General features: G+C 28.4%; 1 protein-coding gene across 5 annotated transcripts in view; it reads left to right on the top strand.

Moving 5' to 3' along the window:
- LOC126742520 (RNA-binding protein Musashi homolog Rbp6) overlaps positions 1–19508 on the top strand; it is a 660776-nt gene that overhangs the window by 626185 nt on the left and 15083 nt on the right. For 4 of the 5 annotated variants that reach the window (XM_050449167.1, XM_050449169.1, XM_050449170.1 and 1 more), the window contains 2 exons: positions 8548–8613; positions 17466–17737. In XM_050449167.1, coding sequence (XP_050305124.1) covers positions 8548–8613; positions 17466–17737 — 338 coding nt within the window. The remainder of the gene's footprint in view (positions 1–8547; positions 8614–17465; positions 17738–19508) is intronic. The other variant, XM_050449168.1, reaches the window with a different exon arrangement.

Here is a 19508-nt window from a genome sequence, read left to right as displayed (position 1 = left end):
CAAATGTTCATATTGGCAATCTTTTATGGGTGCCGAGGCATTAGCAGAATGCTTAGATACCGATCCAGTCCGATTTTTTCCTCCATATTCATGTTGTTTTCGATGGATTCTTATATGATCGCTATGTTATAAGATCTTAGGTATTCTTAAATCGCGTTTCATACTAGTTTTTCATATAAAGTTAAATTTGCCCTAAAAATTGAAAGCTTAAATTAAATAAAATTTTAAAATTAATTAAAATGACAAAAAATATATTGATAAATCCAGTTTTGGTTAGACATTTAGAAATAATTTTATTGAAATTATTTATGTGCGTACAGCCCTGTATAACTAAAAATGTCTTTTGATAGACAGTGGAAAGTGTGTTTTCTCTTTTTTTCCTATAAAAGGCTGATGTCTGACATCTTTTTTTAACAACTATTGACAAATATTCTGCCATTTACTTGGATTTTAGGTGAAAAACCCAAAAAAAAAATTGTTGGCTATCATGTTTTTTGACAAAAAAAATTGACTGCATCTTTAAACCCAATTTTTCACCTCAAAATTTAAAATTTTCAAAAATGTCTTCTTAAATTACAAAAAAAGAACCCCTTTCTTTAATTTCCATATTATTGGCATCTCTTTTAAACGATTTTAAATTAATAATTTTAAAACTCATTGAAACGATTAGGGTTTTTCTAGTAGGAATCCAAGATGTTATAAAACAACTCTCCTAAATCTTGTTGACCCTTAATCTATGGATTCTTCTATAAGTTTCTACATTGAAATTATTACCGCAAAATTCTGTTTTAAAACAATTTTCAAGGAAACACGAAATTAATTATTTCTGCTCACAACTGTCTTAATTCAAATTTAAAATTGGGGCATACAATCTGCAAATAAATTACGAATTTAAACAACGGTACTTCTCATTTCCTTTTACATTTCCATTTAAAACTTTTCAATTATTTCCTTAGTTTTTGTATGAACTTCCTGCAAAGATACTTTTATACAATTTACAAAGTTTTCATTGCTCGTCTATCAACCTTAGAGCTTTAATACGGGTGCAAAACTGCCACCGTAAGAATGGTATGGCAAGGAATTAGTTACTTTCCGCATTATAAAATACCAATCTTGACAATGCAATCCCTCATCCCCTTAAAAAAACAACCTCTTTCTAGTAGTTAGTATAGGTATTACTAAAACGTTCTTGAAACAGTCTGTGACGTCACGAAGAAGCCGCCATTTTGGACTGTGGTACCGACATTGAGGGGCGAGTAATCCACTAATTTTAATGACGTGATTAATCCTAGTCATGTGATCCTAATTTGCCAATAGACAGTCAGTGTTTTTTTAACAAATAGACGTAGAATAACGAGTAGTTGATTTTTTTAACTAAAATGTGAGGAGTGTAGTGGCAGGTAGAGTTTAAAAACTGATTATTTTGTTAGTAGTAAATGTATTGGACTTTCTATATAAATATAATTAATCTTGCCAATACATTTACTGTATTAGTGAATAATAATGAGAATAACATGTAACAGGAACTAGATTAGCCAACATAGTGAGTAGAACATTTAGAGTTTACTAGAACCAGTAGAAAAATACTAATTATTTTAAAATGTAATTCAGCTGACATAGAGAGTTTTAGAAGTTTATACAATGGTTACCAGAGTGTGTATAGTCTAGTCGTTGCGTTAATTTTTATTTTCAATTAGTCCAGACTACTAAGGGTAAAAATTATTTAAATTTGCTCAAAATAATTGGTCGAGTGGTAAAGGAATATTATTAAAAAAAATCTGGAAATGAAATGCGGAAACTTCCGATCCAATGTATTTGCGAAAAATCTCAAGAAAGTCACAAGTAAGTCACATGTTTTATTTCGTTTTAAGGATTTTCGAAGAATAACTCTGAAAAAGTGAATAAGAAAAATAACATTTTAGGAAATGTTCTACTAATGCATAAAGTTTTCTTACAATATTTATTACTTCTTTATTCAGATGTTTTATTGACAAAATATGCCTTTAATTTATTTGAAATATGATCTAAGTTCGATCAAACATTTTTGATTATTAAAAATCTGGTATTTCAGTCAATAATAATAGTTTTTATCAATTATTAAAGCAGATAAAGCCTTAAAATTTAAAAATATATTAATATAATTAAGGAATTTAAGTATAACATTAATTACAACAAGAAAGCTTTAACGATTTGGTCTGAAATAATCCTTAAGATTCTTCTAGGAATATTCTGATTAAAAAAAGTCTAATTAATATTCTATAAGAAAACATGTATTTGCCATTTTATTATTAAAAGAACATGCATTTTAAGTGTTTTGTTAAAATATTCAAAAATGTGTAAGTTTTCCATATTGATCCATAACTTTAGAATTTTTCTTTTTTTTTGGATATTTTTAGAATATTCATTGATTATTAAAATATTAAAGAACTAAGATACTAAAGAACTAAAGAACTAATTAAATTTAATAAAAGAAATTTAAATATAAGAAATATATAAAATTGTGATACTTATAAAATATTTACAATCTATTTTTAATTGGTAAAATATAAAAAAAAAGATTTACACAAATTTTTGAAATAATATACTTTTTTCTAAAATAACCCATAAAAACAATATTTTATTCGTTAAGATATTTCTACAAAATTAGAAGTTATTAAGAATAATTTTGAAATATTTATTAAGTTTTTATTTCTGGTCGGAATAAATTATTTTTCTAAAATTGGAAAATGCATTAAATTTTTTGATCCTTTCTGGAATATATAATTCAGTCCCCTTTTAATTATTAAGATTTTCAAAGAAAGTAAGAAAGTTGATTTCCCAAGCAACACATCGTATATTATTATCGTTAAATATATATTTATTCAACGAGTTTTTAATACATTTTTGGTTTTGGTACATATACGTATATCATACACTATTCTGTTTATAAAATGAATAAAATTTCGGCATTTAAAAAAATTGACACGGGATTTACATATCTAGTTTTTAAAATCGATTAATACACTTCAAATAATTAATAAAGTTCTTCTGTAAAATCACTGTTTTTCGTCCATATTATTCGATTTAATAACGCTGTTTTAATACTAAATATTTAGTTATATAATTATATTAAATCTAAATAAACAGTTTTAGTAAATTAAATATTGAATATATATTTTCTGCAGATAAATGTATATGCAGTGTACAAAAATAACTGGTACTGTAATAACTGGTTGCTTGGGTTGTTTTATTAACTTTTTATTCCTGGAACACTTCTTAGAATAATTTTAACATATTCTAATTAAAAGTGGTATCATAATTATGCTGTAAACAAAAATGCATTTGCCATTTTGCGATTTAAAGAACATTAATTTTAGGTGTTTTCTTTTATTCGAAAATAGGGAAAACGTCCAGGGCAACTTTTCATTCATCGATTTACACAATTTGTCCATAATGATCCATAATCATTGCATTTTTAAAATAATTTTTTTTAAATATTTTTAGAATTTCAAATTATATTTCTTAAACTAATATATTTACATAATATTAAACACGTTTAAAAAAAAAAATTAATAGTTAATTAAAAAAAATAGGAATTTAATGCTAAGATAATATGTGTGTAATTGTCGAGATATTAAAGGAAAAAATGAGAATTCTTTTTGTTAATTCATGCCTGAAATATATCATATTGTTTAAAATTGAATAATAAACAATAGACCTTTGTGTACTTTTTAAATGATTAAAGAATAAAAATAGGTTTGCTGCTATTGTTGTAATTTTTTGAATAAAATTAAAATATTATTGAGGTACAAAATTAAAAGTAAAATTTATTAAAAATCATTACAGATTTTTTTTGTTCCTGCCTGGAATAGACTTTTTTTATTTTTTGTAAGATAATTGAAAAAAAGAAGATTAGAAGACCTGTGTCATCAGCATACCTAATAACTTATTGATCAATAAGATAACGACAAATTTTTGGCCGTTACCAGGCATAACTCTTATGACAATGGCGCATCTTTTCTTATATTTTTAATTTTCCTTTATATCTAGAGCACAAGCTTTTTTCATTTTACTATGTACTTTTAAAAGTGATCTTTTAAAAATATTTTCTGAGTTGTATACTAAAGTCAGCGACATCTAAATTTAAAAAAAAAATAAAGTGTAATTTTTCACTTTTAAATCAATAACATTCATGGAATTTCTACTTCTATTTGCAAATAAACCCCCTTTTATATGACACAATTTTCGAGAATAACTTTTGAACATAATTTTAGCTTTATGGCCTCTAAAAGGCAAGAAAAGAGGTGACCTTTAACTGCTTATATCTCAAAAACTCTTAGACTAAATTACAGTATGTGACTTATAAAAATGTCTTGGAATTTTACCAAGAATTTAATTTTATTATTGCAGCAAAAACTTAAAGATTATCAATCCTAAATATGGCAATACAGGAAATTTTTTCACTTATATTAGTGAAACTTTTAGCTGTCCAGTATCACTTTCTCCTATTTTTATATTTATAATAATTCATTGATCAATTTTCCGGATTTTTTTTTGAAGAGGATTAATGTACTATGAGCAAATTTTTACAATTTTTATAATTAGAGACGTCTGGTAGAAAATACTGATTTTTACGAAGCTATTTAGTTTATAGAAGAAGTAATTCTACACACATACACTAAACACGAACACTAAAAACAATCGGGTCAATCAATAGGCGCTTACTGGTGATACCCAAACACTTATTGAGTCCATAACTCTCTTTGCAAAAGAAATATCTTTTTGGCTCACCTATATTAAATTCCCCAATGATAAATTGTTGCTATAGAAAAGCACAAAAACCGTCATAACTCTGCGTAACATATTTTTTTTTCGTGAAAGGTACTCATCTATCAAACGTCCGTATATAAAATATCGACTTCGTGTCCTTTACTTTTTGTCCCACATTTTATTACTTCTCGCTTTGATTTCGGGGCGGAAAATCTACTGCGCCTATCGATTTTGACCTTATGGATTTGACATGAATAATTTTGATTTTTGAGCCAAAAAAAAATTAAACGGATTTTAAACATGTGTGGATTATAGTAGTTGTAAAAATTTATTTAATATGTCAGTTAGACATTTATTTGTATCTTTTTGTATTTCTGAATTAGTTATACTCAGGAAAAATGGCACGGTTTTAGGTCAAGAATAAAATATTCATAGTAATTGAAATATAAAATATTATTATTCCAGAGTGGTCCATTAAGGCGATGCATGATTTATGATGATAACTGAGTAGTCAGTATTTTAAAAATAAAAGAAATTAAATAAAAATGAATATGCCCTTGTGGTTTCTAAATTATTAATTATTTTTTCAAGAATTATCTTATATTCTCTATGATTGATAGTTGATAAGATTTTGATGCAAATTACTCACCCTATTTACACGTACCAGTCTCCTGAATCTTAAAGCAAATCGGACTATAATTTGCCTATTTTTTACCCATGTTTCGCCACTTTTTCTGCATTTGTCCCTGGATACAGTATTAACTAGAGCATATCCTTCAGGATTTCAAATTATCTAATATTGTATAATAAACTGTTTATGTTCTCCATATTTTTTAATCTTGAAACAGTCTTTGTATGTTGATTATTGGCTTGTGAAAATTAGCCATTTCATAATTATTTAACTCATTTTTTAAAAAATGTTCAATTTTTTCTACTTTTTAACCCCCTTTGTTGCTATTTTTTAAATTGTTTTCTACATTTTATTCTAAATATAGTATTAACAGAGTCTTACTCTTAAACCCTTCAGATATTGATAATTTTTAAATAAACTTTATCCAATCATTATATCGATCATTTATTGCAGAAAAATGGCAAATTCGTTCGATTTTCACACCTCAAAAATCCTGATTTTCCTTAGTTGAAATTTAAGTATTAAATAAGGAAATTTTTTTTTCATTTTTTTGTAAAAAATCCTTAGGAAAAAAAATATTTGAAAGACCCAAGAAAATCACTATCGACTGCATCTTTCGCATCAGTTATTACAGTAATATTTGTACTTCATCTACAAACCCTATATCCCAAAACCCAAGAACAATAAAGATCAATTACTTCTAGTATAGAAAATTACCATACCGGCTAAATCTGACTCAGTAAATTTATACTTTATTCAAGATGTTCCTAATAAAATTGAGAGAAAATTTTATGCTGCTAACTAAAACTTAATATCTCAATTTTTAATACAGAATAACGTCTCTGTTCTAAAATCTATCTTCAGGAATGCCCTTATATTAATGTGAAAAAATCACGAAAATATCTTCAATCGTTTCTTCAAAAGTTATGACCTAAAATACCAGTTAAAGAATTTCTTAAGGGTAGTGGAAATTTAGCAAAAAATATGTCATAACCAAAATTCTTGTAACTACTCAAATTTTGTACCCAGAATGACGTTTCTACCCCCGAATCTATCCCTAAGAATCTCTTTATATAAGTGTCAATTATGAAAATATCGTGAGTGGTTTCCGAGTTATGATCAAAAATGTCCACGCAAAAATTAAAACGTTAAATTAAAACGTAGTTCTAAAAACCCCAAATTTGGTGGGTCTTGGACCTTGCTGGACAAAATTTCCTTTTACTTGGTGAGTTTTTGAGGCACAAAATCGTTCGTATATCAAATTATTTAAAAAAAAATCCCTTTCTTGCCTTTTAAGAATTTTTTAATTATTTGAGATCATATTCTTAAAATCAGTGAAATTTAGCAAAAAAACATGCCCGAACCAGTAGTTCTGTGACTACTCAAATGTTTAACCCAGAATAACGTTTACAACCTCAAACTTTTCCTTAGGGATTTATATTAGTGTGAAAGGATCATGACAATCTCTTTAGTGGTTCCTGAGTTAGGCTCTAAAATCTCAGCTAAAGAATTAAAATCATGTAATTGCAATGCAGTTCTAAAAACCTCAAATTTGGTGATCTTGGACCTTGGTGGACTAAATTGGCTCTAACTTGTTGAGTTTTTAAGGTACAAAAACGGTTTTACCGGAAAATTATTAGAAAAGAAGTATCATTTTTTGAATTAAAATTCTTTGAAAAATATTCCAATTACTTATAGGGGTAATATCTCTAAGGATACTGGAAATTTACTTAAAAAATTAGGAAAAAAACATGCGATAACCAAATTTCTTATAATAACTTAAATGTTTAGCCCAGAACGATGTTTCCACCCTCAAATCCATCCTTAGGAATCTCTTTATATTAAGGTCAAAGAATCATTTAAATATCATGGGTGGTTTCCGAGTTATAATCAAAAATGTCCACTCAAGAATTAAAACCTTAAAATACAAACTCAAATTTTTTCAAGACCTTGGTAGAAAAAATTTCCTCTAACTTGGTGAATTTTTGAGGTACAGAAATCGTTTATATATCAAGTTATTCAAAAGAAAAATCCCTTTCTTAGACTAAAACGCTTTTAAGAATAAATTCCTTTATAATAATGTAAAAAAATCATGAAAATATCTTCAATGTTTCTTAAGTTATGACCTAATATATCAGTTAAAAAATTGAAATTCGGTGGTTTTTTAATAGTGAAATTGAACATGTGATCATTTTATCTGTAATAACTACTTAGCAAGCATATCCCCTATCAGTATCAGTATATAATGCAGCATCCCTTACATCATTATCACAATATTTAACGGTCACTTCACATCTTCTTACACCTGAATACAGAAACATCAATTAGTAGTAAAAAAGCGGACCTTCAAGCGTTCAGTTCTAAATATTCAATAGTTTCTTTTACAAATAGATTCATATCTGGAATATTTGACATAACTTCTTACTGGTATTTTTTTCATCATCTCCTAATCATAGGTTAAGCTAAAAGACCTTCTGGATCGAACTAAATAATATTAATCAGAACTAACTCTAGGTGACTCAGAAATAATTAAAGAAAAGGTACAAGCTCAGAACTAATGCTTATTCGAGATATTTAAGTTAATAATTCAAACAGAAAGTTAATCCACTATATTTTTCACACATGTTAACTACAACTAAGTTGAAAATGGTTTCTAAGCAATAAAATTTTACACAAACTCTACCACAGTCTAAAATTCTTAGTTTTAGACTAGTGTTGAGAATTACATGTTTTTATAGCAACATAGAGCTATGTAGTAACTAATTTTACTAACAGCATTTTTTTTAGTATTAAAAATGTGTTTTTTACCCCTTATAGAAGTAATTTAAATGATTTTTAAGTAAGCAATCACCTTGGTATTCTAATGTAAGTATTACATACAAGAAGACTTTTCGTCACTGCTCCTTGGTGTTAAATTACTTAGAAATAGAACTAGTTTAGCTGTATTATTTGTCTCTTCAGCTGCAACGTTGAAATTGAGTATATAAGTTTTATTGATTAGGCAAATCATCTTCAACCCAGTTTTTTGTTTTAACATTAAACGACTCGATCATGTCAAATCTCGTTCAGTAACCACATTTTACAGTTTCACACGAATACATAATGTAAAATTTGTATTTAAAGGATTTCACTGTCATATGTTAAATAATGTTTATCTCTGTTTTCAGTTGACTTAACCAATGGACAACTAACACCGAACAATAACACTCCGCTATTGACTCAAGCTTTATCAGGTAATATTCAGTTTGCATTTTTTTTACATTAATTAAATTAAACAAGTTAAATTACACTATTAAATAATTTGTAGTCTAGTTTTATCTCTATTTTTCATCCAATTTTCTCAATAATAGGTGAAGAAACATTTGAACGATTTACTAGCATTTAAAGGAAACATCTTTAATTGTTCTTAAGAATTTTAGGTACTCCTGTAAAAAAATTTATGATTTTTTCAATAAGTGAATAAACTTTTAAAGGATCTACTTGAGTTTGTTTTGTGCAAACATCTTTAATTATTCATAAAAATTTCAGGTATTTGACAATGTTGATAACAGCAAGAAAACTAGAAAGAAGTCATTAAGTAAGTTTGTTCTGCTTTTAATGAAAATTATAGGAATTTAAGACAATGATTGGATGCTAAGATCCTTTTTAGAATTCAAGATTTTCTAGCCTAAATTTGGCAATAATTTACGAGTAGATTTTTTTTTTTAGTTCTAATAAGAAAATTTTCCAATAAGTTAAAACATTGGACCAAGATAGTTCATTCTGGACTTTTCTGGATTAGAGTAAGTTATGAGTCTGGATGATAAGACACTAAAGGAATAGCGGAATTGTGAAGGGCATATAGATCTATAAGATCTATCCAGAACTTGCTTTTAGATAGAACTTTAAGGCAAGTGAAATTTTTAGTTAACTGAGTAGGTCGGAAAAATAGCAGAACTCTATCTCTAGAATAGGATTGCAACTTGGAGTTTGTTTTGCATTAGCTCAGAAATGCCTGGAAGTAGGTATCAATTAATAAGAAAATAAAATAGAAATGTGTTCCAGAATTTAATTCAATGGAAAACTGGTTATATGAGAGCTTTTTAGGATCTCGTAGCATATCGTAGACGTAGCAAGGAGCAGGTATCCTGGAAATTACATGGTTGGAAAATATTGAAAAGAGATAAAAAGAAAGGTAACTGAAAGCAAAAAATCAATATTTACTTTGGTAAAAAAAAGAACCTTCAGTTACAACTTTAGCTAAATAAAGTGAGATAGAATCTTTGGCAGTGAGTAAAAAAATAATACAAAGCTGCAATAATAGTGATTTTTGAATTGTATTATTATTACGATTTACAAGTAGAGAGATAGAATGAGGTTTATTTTCATAAACACTACCTTTAATAGAAGTGAAAATAAAGAAAGAAGGATGCAGAGCACCAATGAAATTGATTTTTCAAATATATTAATTATTTTATTAGAAAGAGATAGTAGAATCTAGATAAAATGATAAATAGTGATGGCATTATTAAATTAAATTGATCATCTCATTTTGTATTGAGTCTTATAGCTGAAATAACTCCTATGCAAGAAGAGAGTGTAAGAGAGATAAAACCAGGTTTATTTTCATATACACTATCATTGGCAGCAGGTGAGAATAAGAAAAGAACGATGTATAACACCAATAGAATTAATTCTTTAAATAAATTAATTTATTTATTAAAATGAGATGATAGAATGCAGATAATATGATAGATAGGGACGGCATTATTACATTGAATTTATTATCTCATTTTGCATACATTCTTAAGACTGAAATCTCTTTTATGCAAGTAGAGAGTGCAAAAGAGATAGAACCAAGTTTATTTTCAATTAAATGTATCTCATTTTGTATTGAGTATTAAAAATGAAATAACTCCTTTACAAAAAGAGAGTGTAAGAGAGATAGAACCAGGTTTATTTTCATATACACGACCACTCGACCATTGGCAGCAAGTGAAAATAAGAAAAGAACGATGCATAGCACTAATAGAATAATTTTTTTAAATATATTAAAATTTTATGAGAAAGAGATGATAGATAGTGACGATATTATTATGTTAAATTTATTGTCTCAATTTGCATTGAGTCTTAAAACTGAAATGTCACCTATAAACCTAGTACGAGAGAGATAGTAAAAGGTCTATTTCAATATAGAAAAAAAGGATGCATAACTACAATAGAATTGATTTTAGAAATATATTTATTATTTAATTAGGAAGAGATGATAGATAGTGATGGCATTTATTTTCTCATTATTCATTGAGTGTCAAAACTGAAATATTACTTATGCAACTACAGAGTGCGAGAGAGACAGAACGAGTTGTATTTAAATATACATCACGTCATTCTTTAATTAACCGATAAAAGCCTTCTCTTGTCCACGTATATTCAAAAATTGAAAAGGCTAATTTAAGCCTCGACCGCGACGTAATAAAAAACGGAAACTTTTTGTGTCAATATTTAATATTTGCATTTTCGATGACCGACGTGAGCGTGAATGAAAAAAAAATCTTTACACGATGATACAGAGAGTGACAGAGAGAGAGGGGGCGAGTTTTATATTTAAATGTGTCGTCCCCTTGACTTTGGCCGACGGTGATTTACGATGCCGAAAATGGGTTTAATGGTGCGTCTAAAGTTTGTTTTTGCCGAAAATGGCACCTAACAAAGTGCCTTAAGAATTCTGGCCGGGCTTTCCGTCAAAAAATGAACGAAGATGAAAAAGCGTAAAGTGCACCTACCCGCCCGGGTCATTTGTTATGGCCCCGTGTCATTTTATTCTTAAAAGCGGACTTTTTGCTGGGAAATTGCTTTTCGTGGCCAGTTTTATAATAATATTTTGACTTAAAATCATAACAGTGGAAACGTCCGTTCAATAACTGATTAGAGAATGTGTTTGGAGGGAAGGTCTTTGTTAACAGCAAAATATTCAGGTTCAAAGAAAAGATCAGGATTTTATTAGATAAATATTCTGCGTGTCACTGTTTGATACTGATTAACTTTGTCATTCTTAGGACCATTTATGCAATCTTGAGCAAACTGTTTTTTGCTTATGTTTTCGAATTAATTCATAGAACTTCTTTTTCTTTTTCCTTCATGTCTGTGTTCTATTTTTCTTTTATTTCAAGAAGATTTAACCAGAGTATATATTCGGCTTATCCTTAACCAACTATGTAGTTTTATATTCAAAATAAAATTTACAAGAGGTGGTCTCACAAGGTGTTGGTTTAAAATTTTCTCTTTATGCTGTTCTTCTTCTACTTATTTTTTTCTATTTTTTAAAAGTCGATATTACTATTTTTTAGGAGAACTTTAACGGAAAAAAAATTATTCTGTTACATGCAAATTTGGGCCTGATAATGTAATATGGATTTCAAATAAATTGCAGCTATAAATTAAAATTAAGTTTATATTTTTATTTATAAGTAATATTTGCTATTTTTTTATGGAGCTTTATCTTAAAATATTGCAGTTTTTCATAGGTCTAAAATGAGATGCATTTGAGATTTAAGACAGTCAATATTGTAACAAAATTCACGGGCGTGTTCATTAGGAGAGATCAAGCAAAAAAGTGCTTATAAATAAATGTTCTAAACGTCTTAGATTTTACAATATAGGGTCGTAAAGAAAAAAACTTTTCTTTTTTTCGATAAATATAATACGTATGTTTAAGTACACAAATATTTGACGCATGTATTCGAATGTTTTACTGGAAAAACGAGTTATCAAAGTAATACTTGATTAGGATAATCAGATTTGGGTATTATGTCTATCCACAATAATGGTTTTATTTATTATAGGCAGGAATAAATATCTTAATAAATATTCCAATTATATTAAAAAAAAATTACTTTTTAATCATTGTAGCAAATAAAAAATTTTGATTCCCGACAGGAATAAAAAAGTCCATAACTCTTCTAAAACGTTTTATGACAAATTTATTATTGTACAAATATCCTAATGAATCGAACAGTATATTTGTTGAATATTATTCCTGACAAAAAAGAAAATATTCCTTAAGTATTATTTTTTTTAGTGAGTAGAAGATATTTTTTTAAGAGTCTTACTAACATCTTCATAAATCAAAAAATAAAAGTTACATATTTGAAAATTTGACTACAAATTGCTCAATTAAAATGGATAGACATTTGTTTCAGCGTTTTTCGAAAAATATTCAAGGAGTTAAGAAAAAAATATATTTTTTGTTAAAAGGTAATTTTTTTAGGAGTTGTCATGTGCATAACTTAAAAAATAACAAAGTTACAGTTTTCAAAATTTATGTATAAATTACTTCGTTAAAATGACTAGGCACCTATTTTAGCGTTTTTCGAAAAATATTCAAGGAGTTAATAAAAAAAAAATTTTGTGTTTTTTTTAGGAGTCTTACTGGCATGTTCATAGCTCAAGAAATTAAAAAGTTAAACTTTCGAAAATTTGTGTGCAAATTGTCTAGTTAAAATGACTAATAAATATATAAATAAATCACTTTCAAGGTTTTTGTATTTTTTTCTCCTTGCGACCTTATGTATTTTGTAGTTGGTAAATTTTATATAGTTTTTTGATACAAGTTTTTTGTATGTAGCCATATGCTAAATAAACGATATTATTATTATTATTATTATTATTATTATTATTATTATTATTATTATTATTATTATTATTATTATTTATTTAGCGTTATTTAAAAAATGTCCAGATAGTTACTTCACCTTGGACCACCAGCATTTCAGATGTTAATTTACAAGCAGAAGCCTTCATCTTCTCTATTACATCAAGCCTCAACGAAATGTGTAATGTGTTCCATGATCCCAGCTGTCACAGAACACAAATATCAAGATAAGAAGTAGATTAACTCGGAAATTAAAAATCTAATTCGTGAGAGGCATAGTCTGTATAAAAGAGCCATTTTACATAAAAGTAAAGACATATGGGCAGAGTATAAATCAAGACGAAATGCTATCGTGAGTAAAATTAGGAATGAGAAAGACAATTATTTTGCTGCAACCATAGATGAAAATTGAAAAAATCCAAGGGAGCTATGGAAAAATCTGAAGACCCTTCTGCTGAAGCAATACAGAGCGAAATTTTCTTTGGAATAAAGATTGAGACTGACATGGCAGCAATAACACATCAATTTAATAATTTTTTTATAGACAGTATCAGGGAGATTATTATAATATATATTATAATATAATATAAATAACAAAATATACCGCAACAAAACATAGTTAGCAATGCCCCAAGAAATCCAACCACAACTAATATTCTTCAGAATTTTGAACCAATATCAATGGCTAAATTGAGACCAGTCCTTAATAATCTAAAAAAATGTAGGCGGGGGTGAAGATGGCCAACTCCAAACAGATTCTTTGTGATGTCTTTCATGTTGCTGGAAATAGGCTGTTGGACGTCATAAACACCTTACTTTCAAATGGCGTTTTCCCGGAGTCCTGGAAGATATCAACCTGTCCCAAAGGTGCCAAATACCAAGTTGTCTAATGAGTTTCGTCCTATCAATACTGTTCCTATATATGAAAAGGTCTTAGAAGTATGTGTAAAAGAGCAATTACTGCAGTTCTGTGATAACAACCAAACTATAGTTTCTAACCAATCTGGCTTTCGTGAACGTCATTCATGTAAATCTGTACTTCTGAATATCTGTGATAATTTTTTAAAGGCAATTGACTCAAGTAATTATGTGTTGGCTGTGTTTTTGGATTTTAAAAGGGCGTCTGAAACTGTTGGTAGAGATATATTGTTGGGTAAGTTAGAGCACATAGGAATTAAGCTGAACGTTTTAAAGTGGTTAAAGTCTTATTTGTGTAATAGGTTACAATGTGTGAAGTTTAATAATGCTATGTCTGAAACTGTAAATGTCGAGGTCGGTGTGCCCCAAGGTACTGTTCTGGGTCCATTATTGTTTTTATTTTACATTAATGATATGGTTAGGGTGGCTCAAAAATCAAATATTATTTTATTTGCTGATGATACTGTGCTCTATATAGTTGGTCAAAATCTACAGCAAATGGTTTGCGACATGAACATAGAACTTGGCAATTTGTTTGACTGACCACAAAATCAAAATTTTGTATATTTGGTAGACGGTCGAAGACATTTTCTATTGACATTGAAAGTGTAAGTGTTTGTGTGGATGGACAGAAATTAGTTTACGAGGATCAAATTAAATATCTCGGAGTAATTTTAGACTCGAACTTAACTTTTCAGGCTAATGAGGATTATATCATGAGAAAGTTTGCTAAAAAGGTAGGGTTCATTAATAGGGTGGGACAAAACTTATCAATGAATACAAAAATAACGTTATTTAATGCTATAGCTCTTCCGCATTTACAATTTTGTTCAACTCTTTTATATAATTTACTGCAATATAAAATCTCTCAATTGGAAAAAATTTAAAATAGGGCAATGAGAACAATATTGAGATGTAACCGCTATACTCCTATTAAAATAATGTTAAATGTCTTAAGTATGTTGACCGTCCATCAACGAATTATATTTAATGTTAATGTGTTTATATTTAAGTTAAAGAAAGGCCTTTTACCTAATTATATATGTGATAAGTACTATTTCGTGATGTCCTTAATTATAATACTAGGAATTGTACTGATTTTATTTTAGCTCATAAGTGTAACACCGTTTTAATGCTTAATTCCGTGCTCTATAAAGGTTTGCTCGAATTTAATAAATTGCCTAATGACTTAAAAATCTGTAATAATATAAATAGTTTTAAACGATTATTAAGAGTACATACTTTAAAATTGTATTATTAGACCTATGTTTTGTTTTTTATATTTAATTATTGTCGTTTTAACCTCTTTGTATACTATATGTAGCAATTTGCTAAATAAAGGTTATTATTATTATTATTATAGTTGAAAAAAAAATGTTTTTTTCGTGAAAAGGTGTTTTTTTTTATATTACTAACATGTTCATAATTCAATAAATAAAAAGTTAAATATTTGAAAATGTGCGTACAAATTACGCAACTTAAATGATTAGATACCTATTTTAGTGGTTTTCGAAAAATATCCAAGGAATTAAGAAAAAAAATAACTTTTTCGCGAAAAGATAATTTTTTTTAAGTCTTACGGACATGTTCATAACTCAAAAAATTAAAAAGTTACACTTTTAAAAATTTGTGTGCATATTGCTTGGTTAAAATAACTAGACACTTATTTAGCGTTTTTCAAAAAATGTCCGGATAGTTGAGAAAAAAAAATTTTTTTCGTGAAAAGGTTGTTTTTTTTAAAGAGTTACTAACATGTTTATAAATCATAAAAAAAATTAGAAAGTTACAAATTTAAAGTTTTTCAAAAAATATCCAAAGAATTAAGAAAAAAAAATAATTTTTTGAGAAGGTGATTTTTTTTAAGAGTCTTACTGACATGTTTATAAATCAAGAAATAAGAAAGTTACACTTTTAAAAATGTGTGCACAAATTGCTTGATAAAAATAATTAAGATACCTTTTTCAGCGTTTTTTAAAAATTATCTAGGGATTTGAATTTTTTTTTTTTGTGAAAAGGTGTTTATTTTTTAAGAGTTCATCTTCATGTCCATGCTCACAACTCAAAAAATAAAAAAGTTAAACTTTTGAGAATTTATGCACAAATTGCTCAATTTAAATGACAAGACAACTATTTTGAACTATTTTGAATAATATCTAAGGAATTGAGATAAAAAAATTTGTGAAAAGTGGATTTTGTTTAGGAGTTTTACTGATATTTGCATAACTAAAGAAATAAGAATTTTTTTTTGAGTTATCCACGATATTCTAAGCATTCTGCTATAGAGCCACATCTCAAATGCATCCAGATTTTTAGTGGTGGCTTATGTGAGTGTACAGCTTTTATGCTATACAAGAAAAAATTTTTTTTTTGAAAATGTGTACACAACTTGCTCACTTAAAATGATTAAACACCTATTTCAGCGTTTTTCAAAAAATATCCAAGGAGTTGAAAAACAACAATTTTTTTTGGTAAAAAGTTGATGTTTTTTAAGAGTTACTAACATGTTCATAATTAAAAAAATTGGAAAGTTGCCAAAATAACATTTTCAAAGCAAAAAAAAAAATAAACATTCTTATTCCTAAAACCAAACTTAGTCTTTAGCTTTTGGTCGAAAAAGGACAAAGCTCTCATTTGAGTGTTTTTAGTGAACTTTTACGATGGTAAAAACTTGTGACGCACTATAAATACCGATACTGCATTAATATCATATCGAGGAAGTACCGTCATCATAAACGTAAAAAAAGGAATCATAGAAATAAACCTAAATGAAAACTTATTAAGAAATCTGTAATAAATATAAAATATTTTAGTTCCATAAAAATGGTTTTTGTTAGATAGGTACCTTTACTTTAATATAAAAAACGCATACGGAGTTCATAAACGGTAACATTATTATTTATAATTTAAAGCATAATCTACTATTAATAAATATTTATCATGTACATGCTTTTTAACGACGCCTCTGGGAAAGGTTCCTTGGTCTGTGGAATCAACAATGCGATCATGCGGCGTTGCGATGTCGTTGCCTTTTTCTCTAGTATATGTTATATGCAGTCATTTAACTTTGAATATTGACTTTTTTATAAAGTACCTCGTACTGGAAAAAGGAACAGTTGTACTGTTTTGTGCATATCAAAATATGCTATTATTAAGTGTTTTTTTACCATTTCTACATAAGCATTTGGCATGATTGCATCACAGATGTTGCCAGCAAACGAACAGCCCATAGTTCCACGGCAATGCTAATTCTAGCCGTCCAAGGTTCGAAGGCAAATTCTGTAATACATTTTTGTTAAACCACAATGGCTCTCAGGGACAAGTTTATTAGGTACCAAATAGTTACCTATATAGCTCGTTGCTGGCTTTCTCTTGCTCACTTTACGTGCTCATTTTACACTTGTGCATTTTACGTAGGAGAAGAGGAAGAATCCTGTTCTCCTTCTGGCTCTTAATAATCTGAACACACTATAATTAGGAAATCACAGCAATTTCTTGAGAACAGAATGGACAAACCATAACCGATCCCTTTCTTTCCAGTAATGAATAACTACCAAGCCGCAGCCGCCGCCCAAGGTTTCGGGCCGCCGGCCTCTCCGCACGCGGCCGCCGCCGCAGCCGCCCAGGGCGCCCAACGTGCCGCCTTTCCGGCCGCCTCCAGCCCCGGTCCCACTCTGGATATGTACAACAGCAGCGGAGCCGGACCTGGAGACAGCGTCGGCTACGTGCAGGCCGCCAGCCCACAGCCATCCAGCTTTCCGGCCATCGCTGTAAGCCGGGCGCCGTTGAACTACAGTCCGGTGAGTCTTAAAGTAAGCATCTTTTATTTGTGTGGTCTTAGGTGTGGATCTGAGATAGAGAAAGACGTTTGTCTCTCTAAGTCAGTATGGAAGATGGCTGCTCTCAGTTGTAGAGAAATGGTATTGGTTTGCTGGGCGTTTTGTAGAGGTTTTCGGAAGAGCATTGTGTGTAGCATGAGTTATAGAAGTGATTGTGATTATGGTGTTTAGTGCTAGCAATGTACTTTCCAAATTACCTTAAAATTATCTAATTTCTATAGGTATTTTTTTCTTGATTTATTCTTAATAACTGGACAGTATACATATACGTTGACGCAGACAAAATTTCTAAAACCAAAAATAAAATCTTCGATGACAAGTGAAATTTTGATACTGATACAGAGAAACAAAATAAAACAGAAAAGAGGAACTTTATTAAGAAAAAAATCAAGGAGGCCAAAGAAAAAGAAGCAGCAGAAAGATGCGTAAAAAAATATTAGAAGCTTTAAAAGCATAAAAAATTAAAGAGGTCACTGGAACCTTAAAAAAGCGACAAGTTATAAAGATCATAGACACAAATGGAAAAATATTTTCTATTTTGTTGTATGGCATAGAAGCTGTACACTCACAGAAGCCACCACTAAAAATCTGGAAGCATTTGAGATGTGGCTTTATAGGACAATGCTTAGAATATCATGAATAACTATGGAAAAAAAAATCTAGAAGTCATGTATGTAAACTATTTAAAAAAATAGAATACATGTGGCTTATAAGAGTTAAAGGTCGATATTTATTACTGCAAATAATAATACAAGGAAAAGTACTGAAGTAAAAGTAGGTCTGGAAGAAAAAGAACGTCATGGTTATGGATAGGTCCTTAGTGAAGAAGAAGAATTAATAATTATAACTTTTAATTATTTTACGTGGTTGTCAAAAACGAACGGGAAAATATTATTTCTTTTTTTAACTGCCGGATATTTGTTTTTTTTTAATGTCTCTGGAATACCATTATCATTTTTAATTTTTGTTTTTAATATTAACCGTACAACTAAAATTTTTTCTATTGTACTTCACGATATTTCTTTGTAGATCATCCTATATAGTTTTTTTTAATTGAATTAATTCGATTTTTTTAGGTATTTCTTAATTCTTTCTCTACAATATTTCTTTATTTTCTTCCTAGTACTTTTTTCTTCCTACAATTTTTTTTGTCTTTTTAAAAATTGGTGTATTTGTTATTATATCAGTTTTACTTTTCCTTTTTTTTTCTCTCATTATTTTTTCTGGCAGATTTTGCAACTAATTTTTTTTTTTAATTTTCTTTAAATTCCCATATCAAGTTTAATTTTAAAATTTTAAAATAATAATAATATTAAATGTCTTATTAGAACCATAATATTTGATACAGAGCTAAAAAAATATAAATGTTAGGATAAAGCAGAAGACTGGCACAATCTAGCTAATAGCTACTTTACTAAACCAATCGGTACACCTTTATTTAGACCTGACAATATTTAATACATATAATAAGCATTTTTAATAAAAGATAGTACATATATATTTTTTTAACCTGCACCATTTAGAAAACATTTCTCAGACTGGAAACTCAAATTGAACCAAAATAAATAATAAACTAATTAAAAGTTGCAAAGCTCATTAGTTAGCAGATACTTTTTAAATTTTGTTTTAAAGACATTAATTGGAATTTACTGCTAATTTATTGTATACTACTGCTGCGTTATATAAAAAAGACCTTTGAAATATCGTAGGTACTTCGACCGAGTGGAACCATTAACCTAACAGG

Source organism: Anthonomus grandis, chromosome 11 (genome assembly GCF_022605725.1).
Source record: "Anthonomus grandis grandis chromosome 11, icAntGran1.3, whole genome shotgun sequence".
Classification (NCBI taxonomy): Eukaryota; Metazoa; Arthropoda; class Insecta; order Coleoptera; family Curculionidae; genus Anthonomus; species Anthonomus grandis.
Note: the sequence above shows the minus strand (reverse complement) of the source record. Positions and strands in the feature narration are given on the sequence as shown.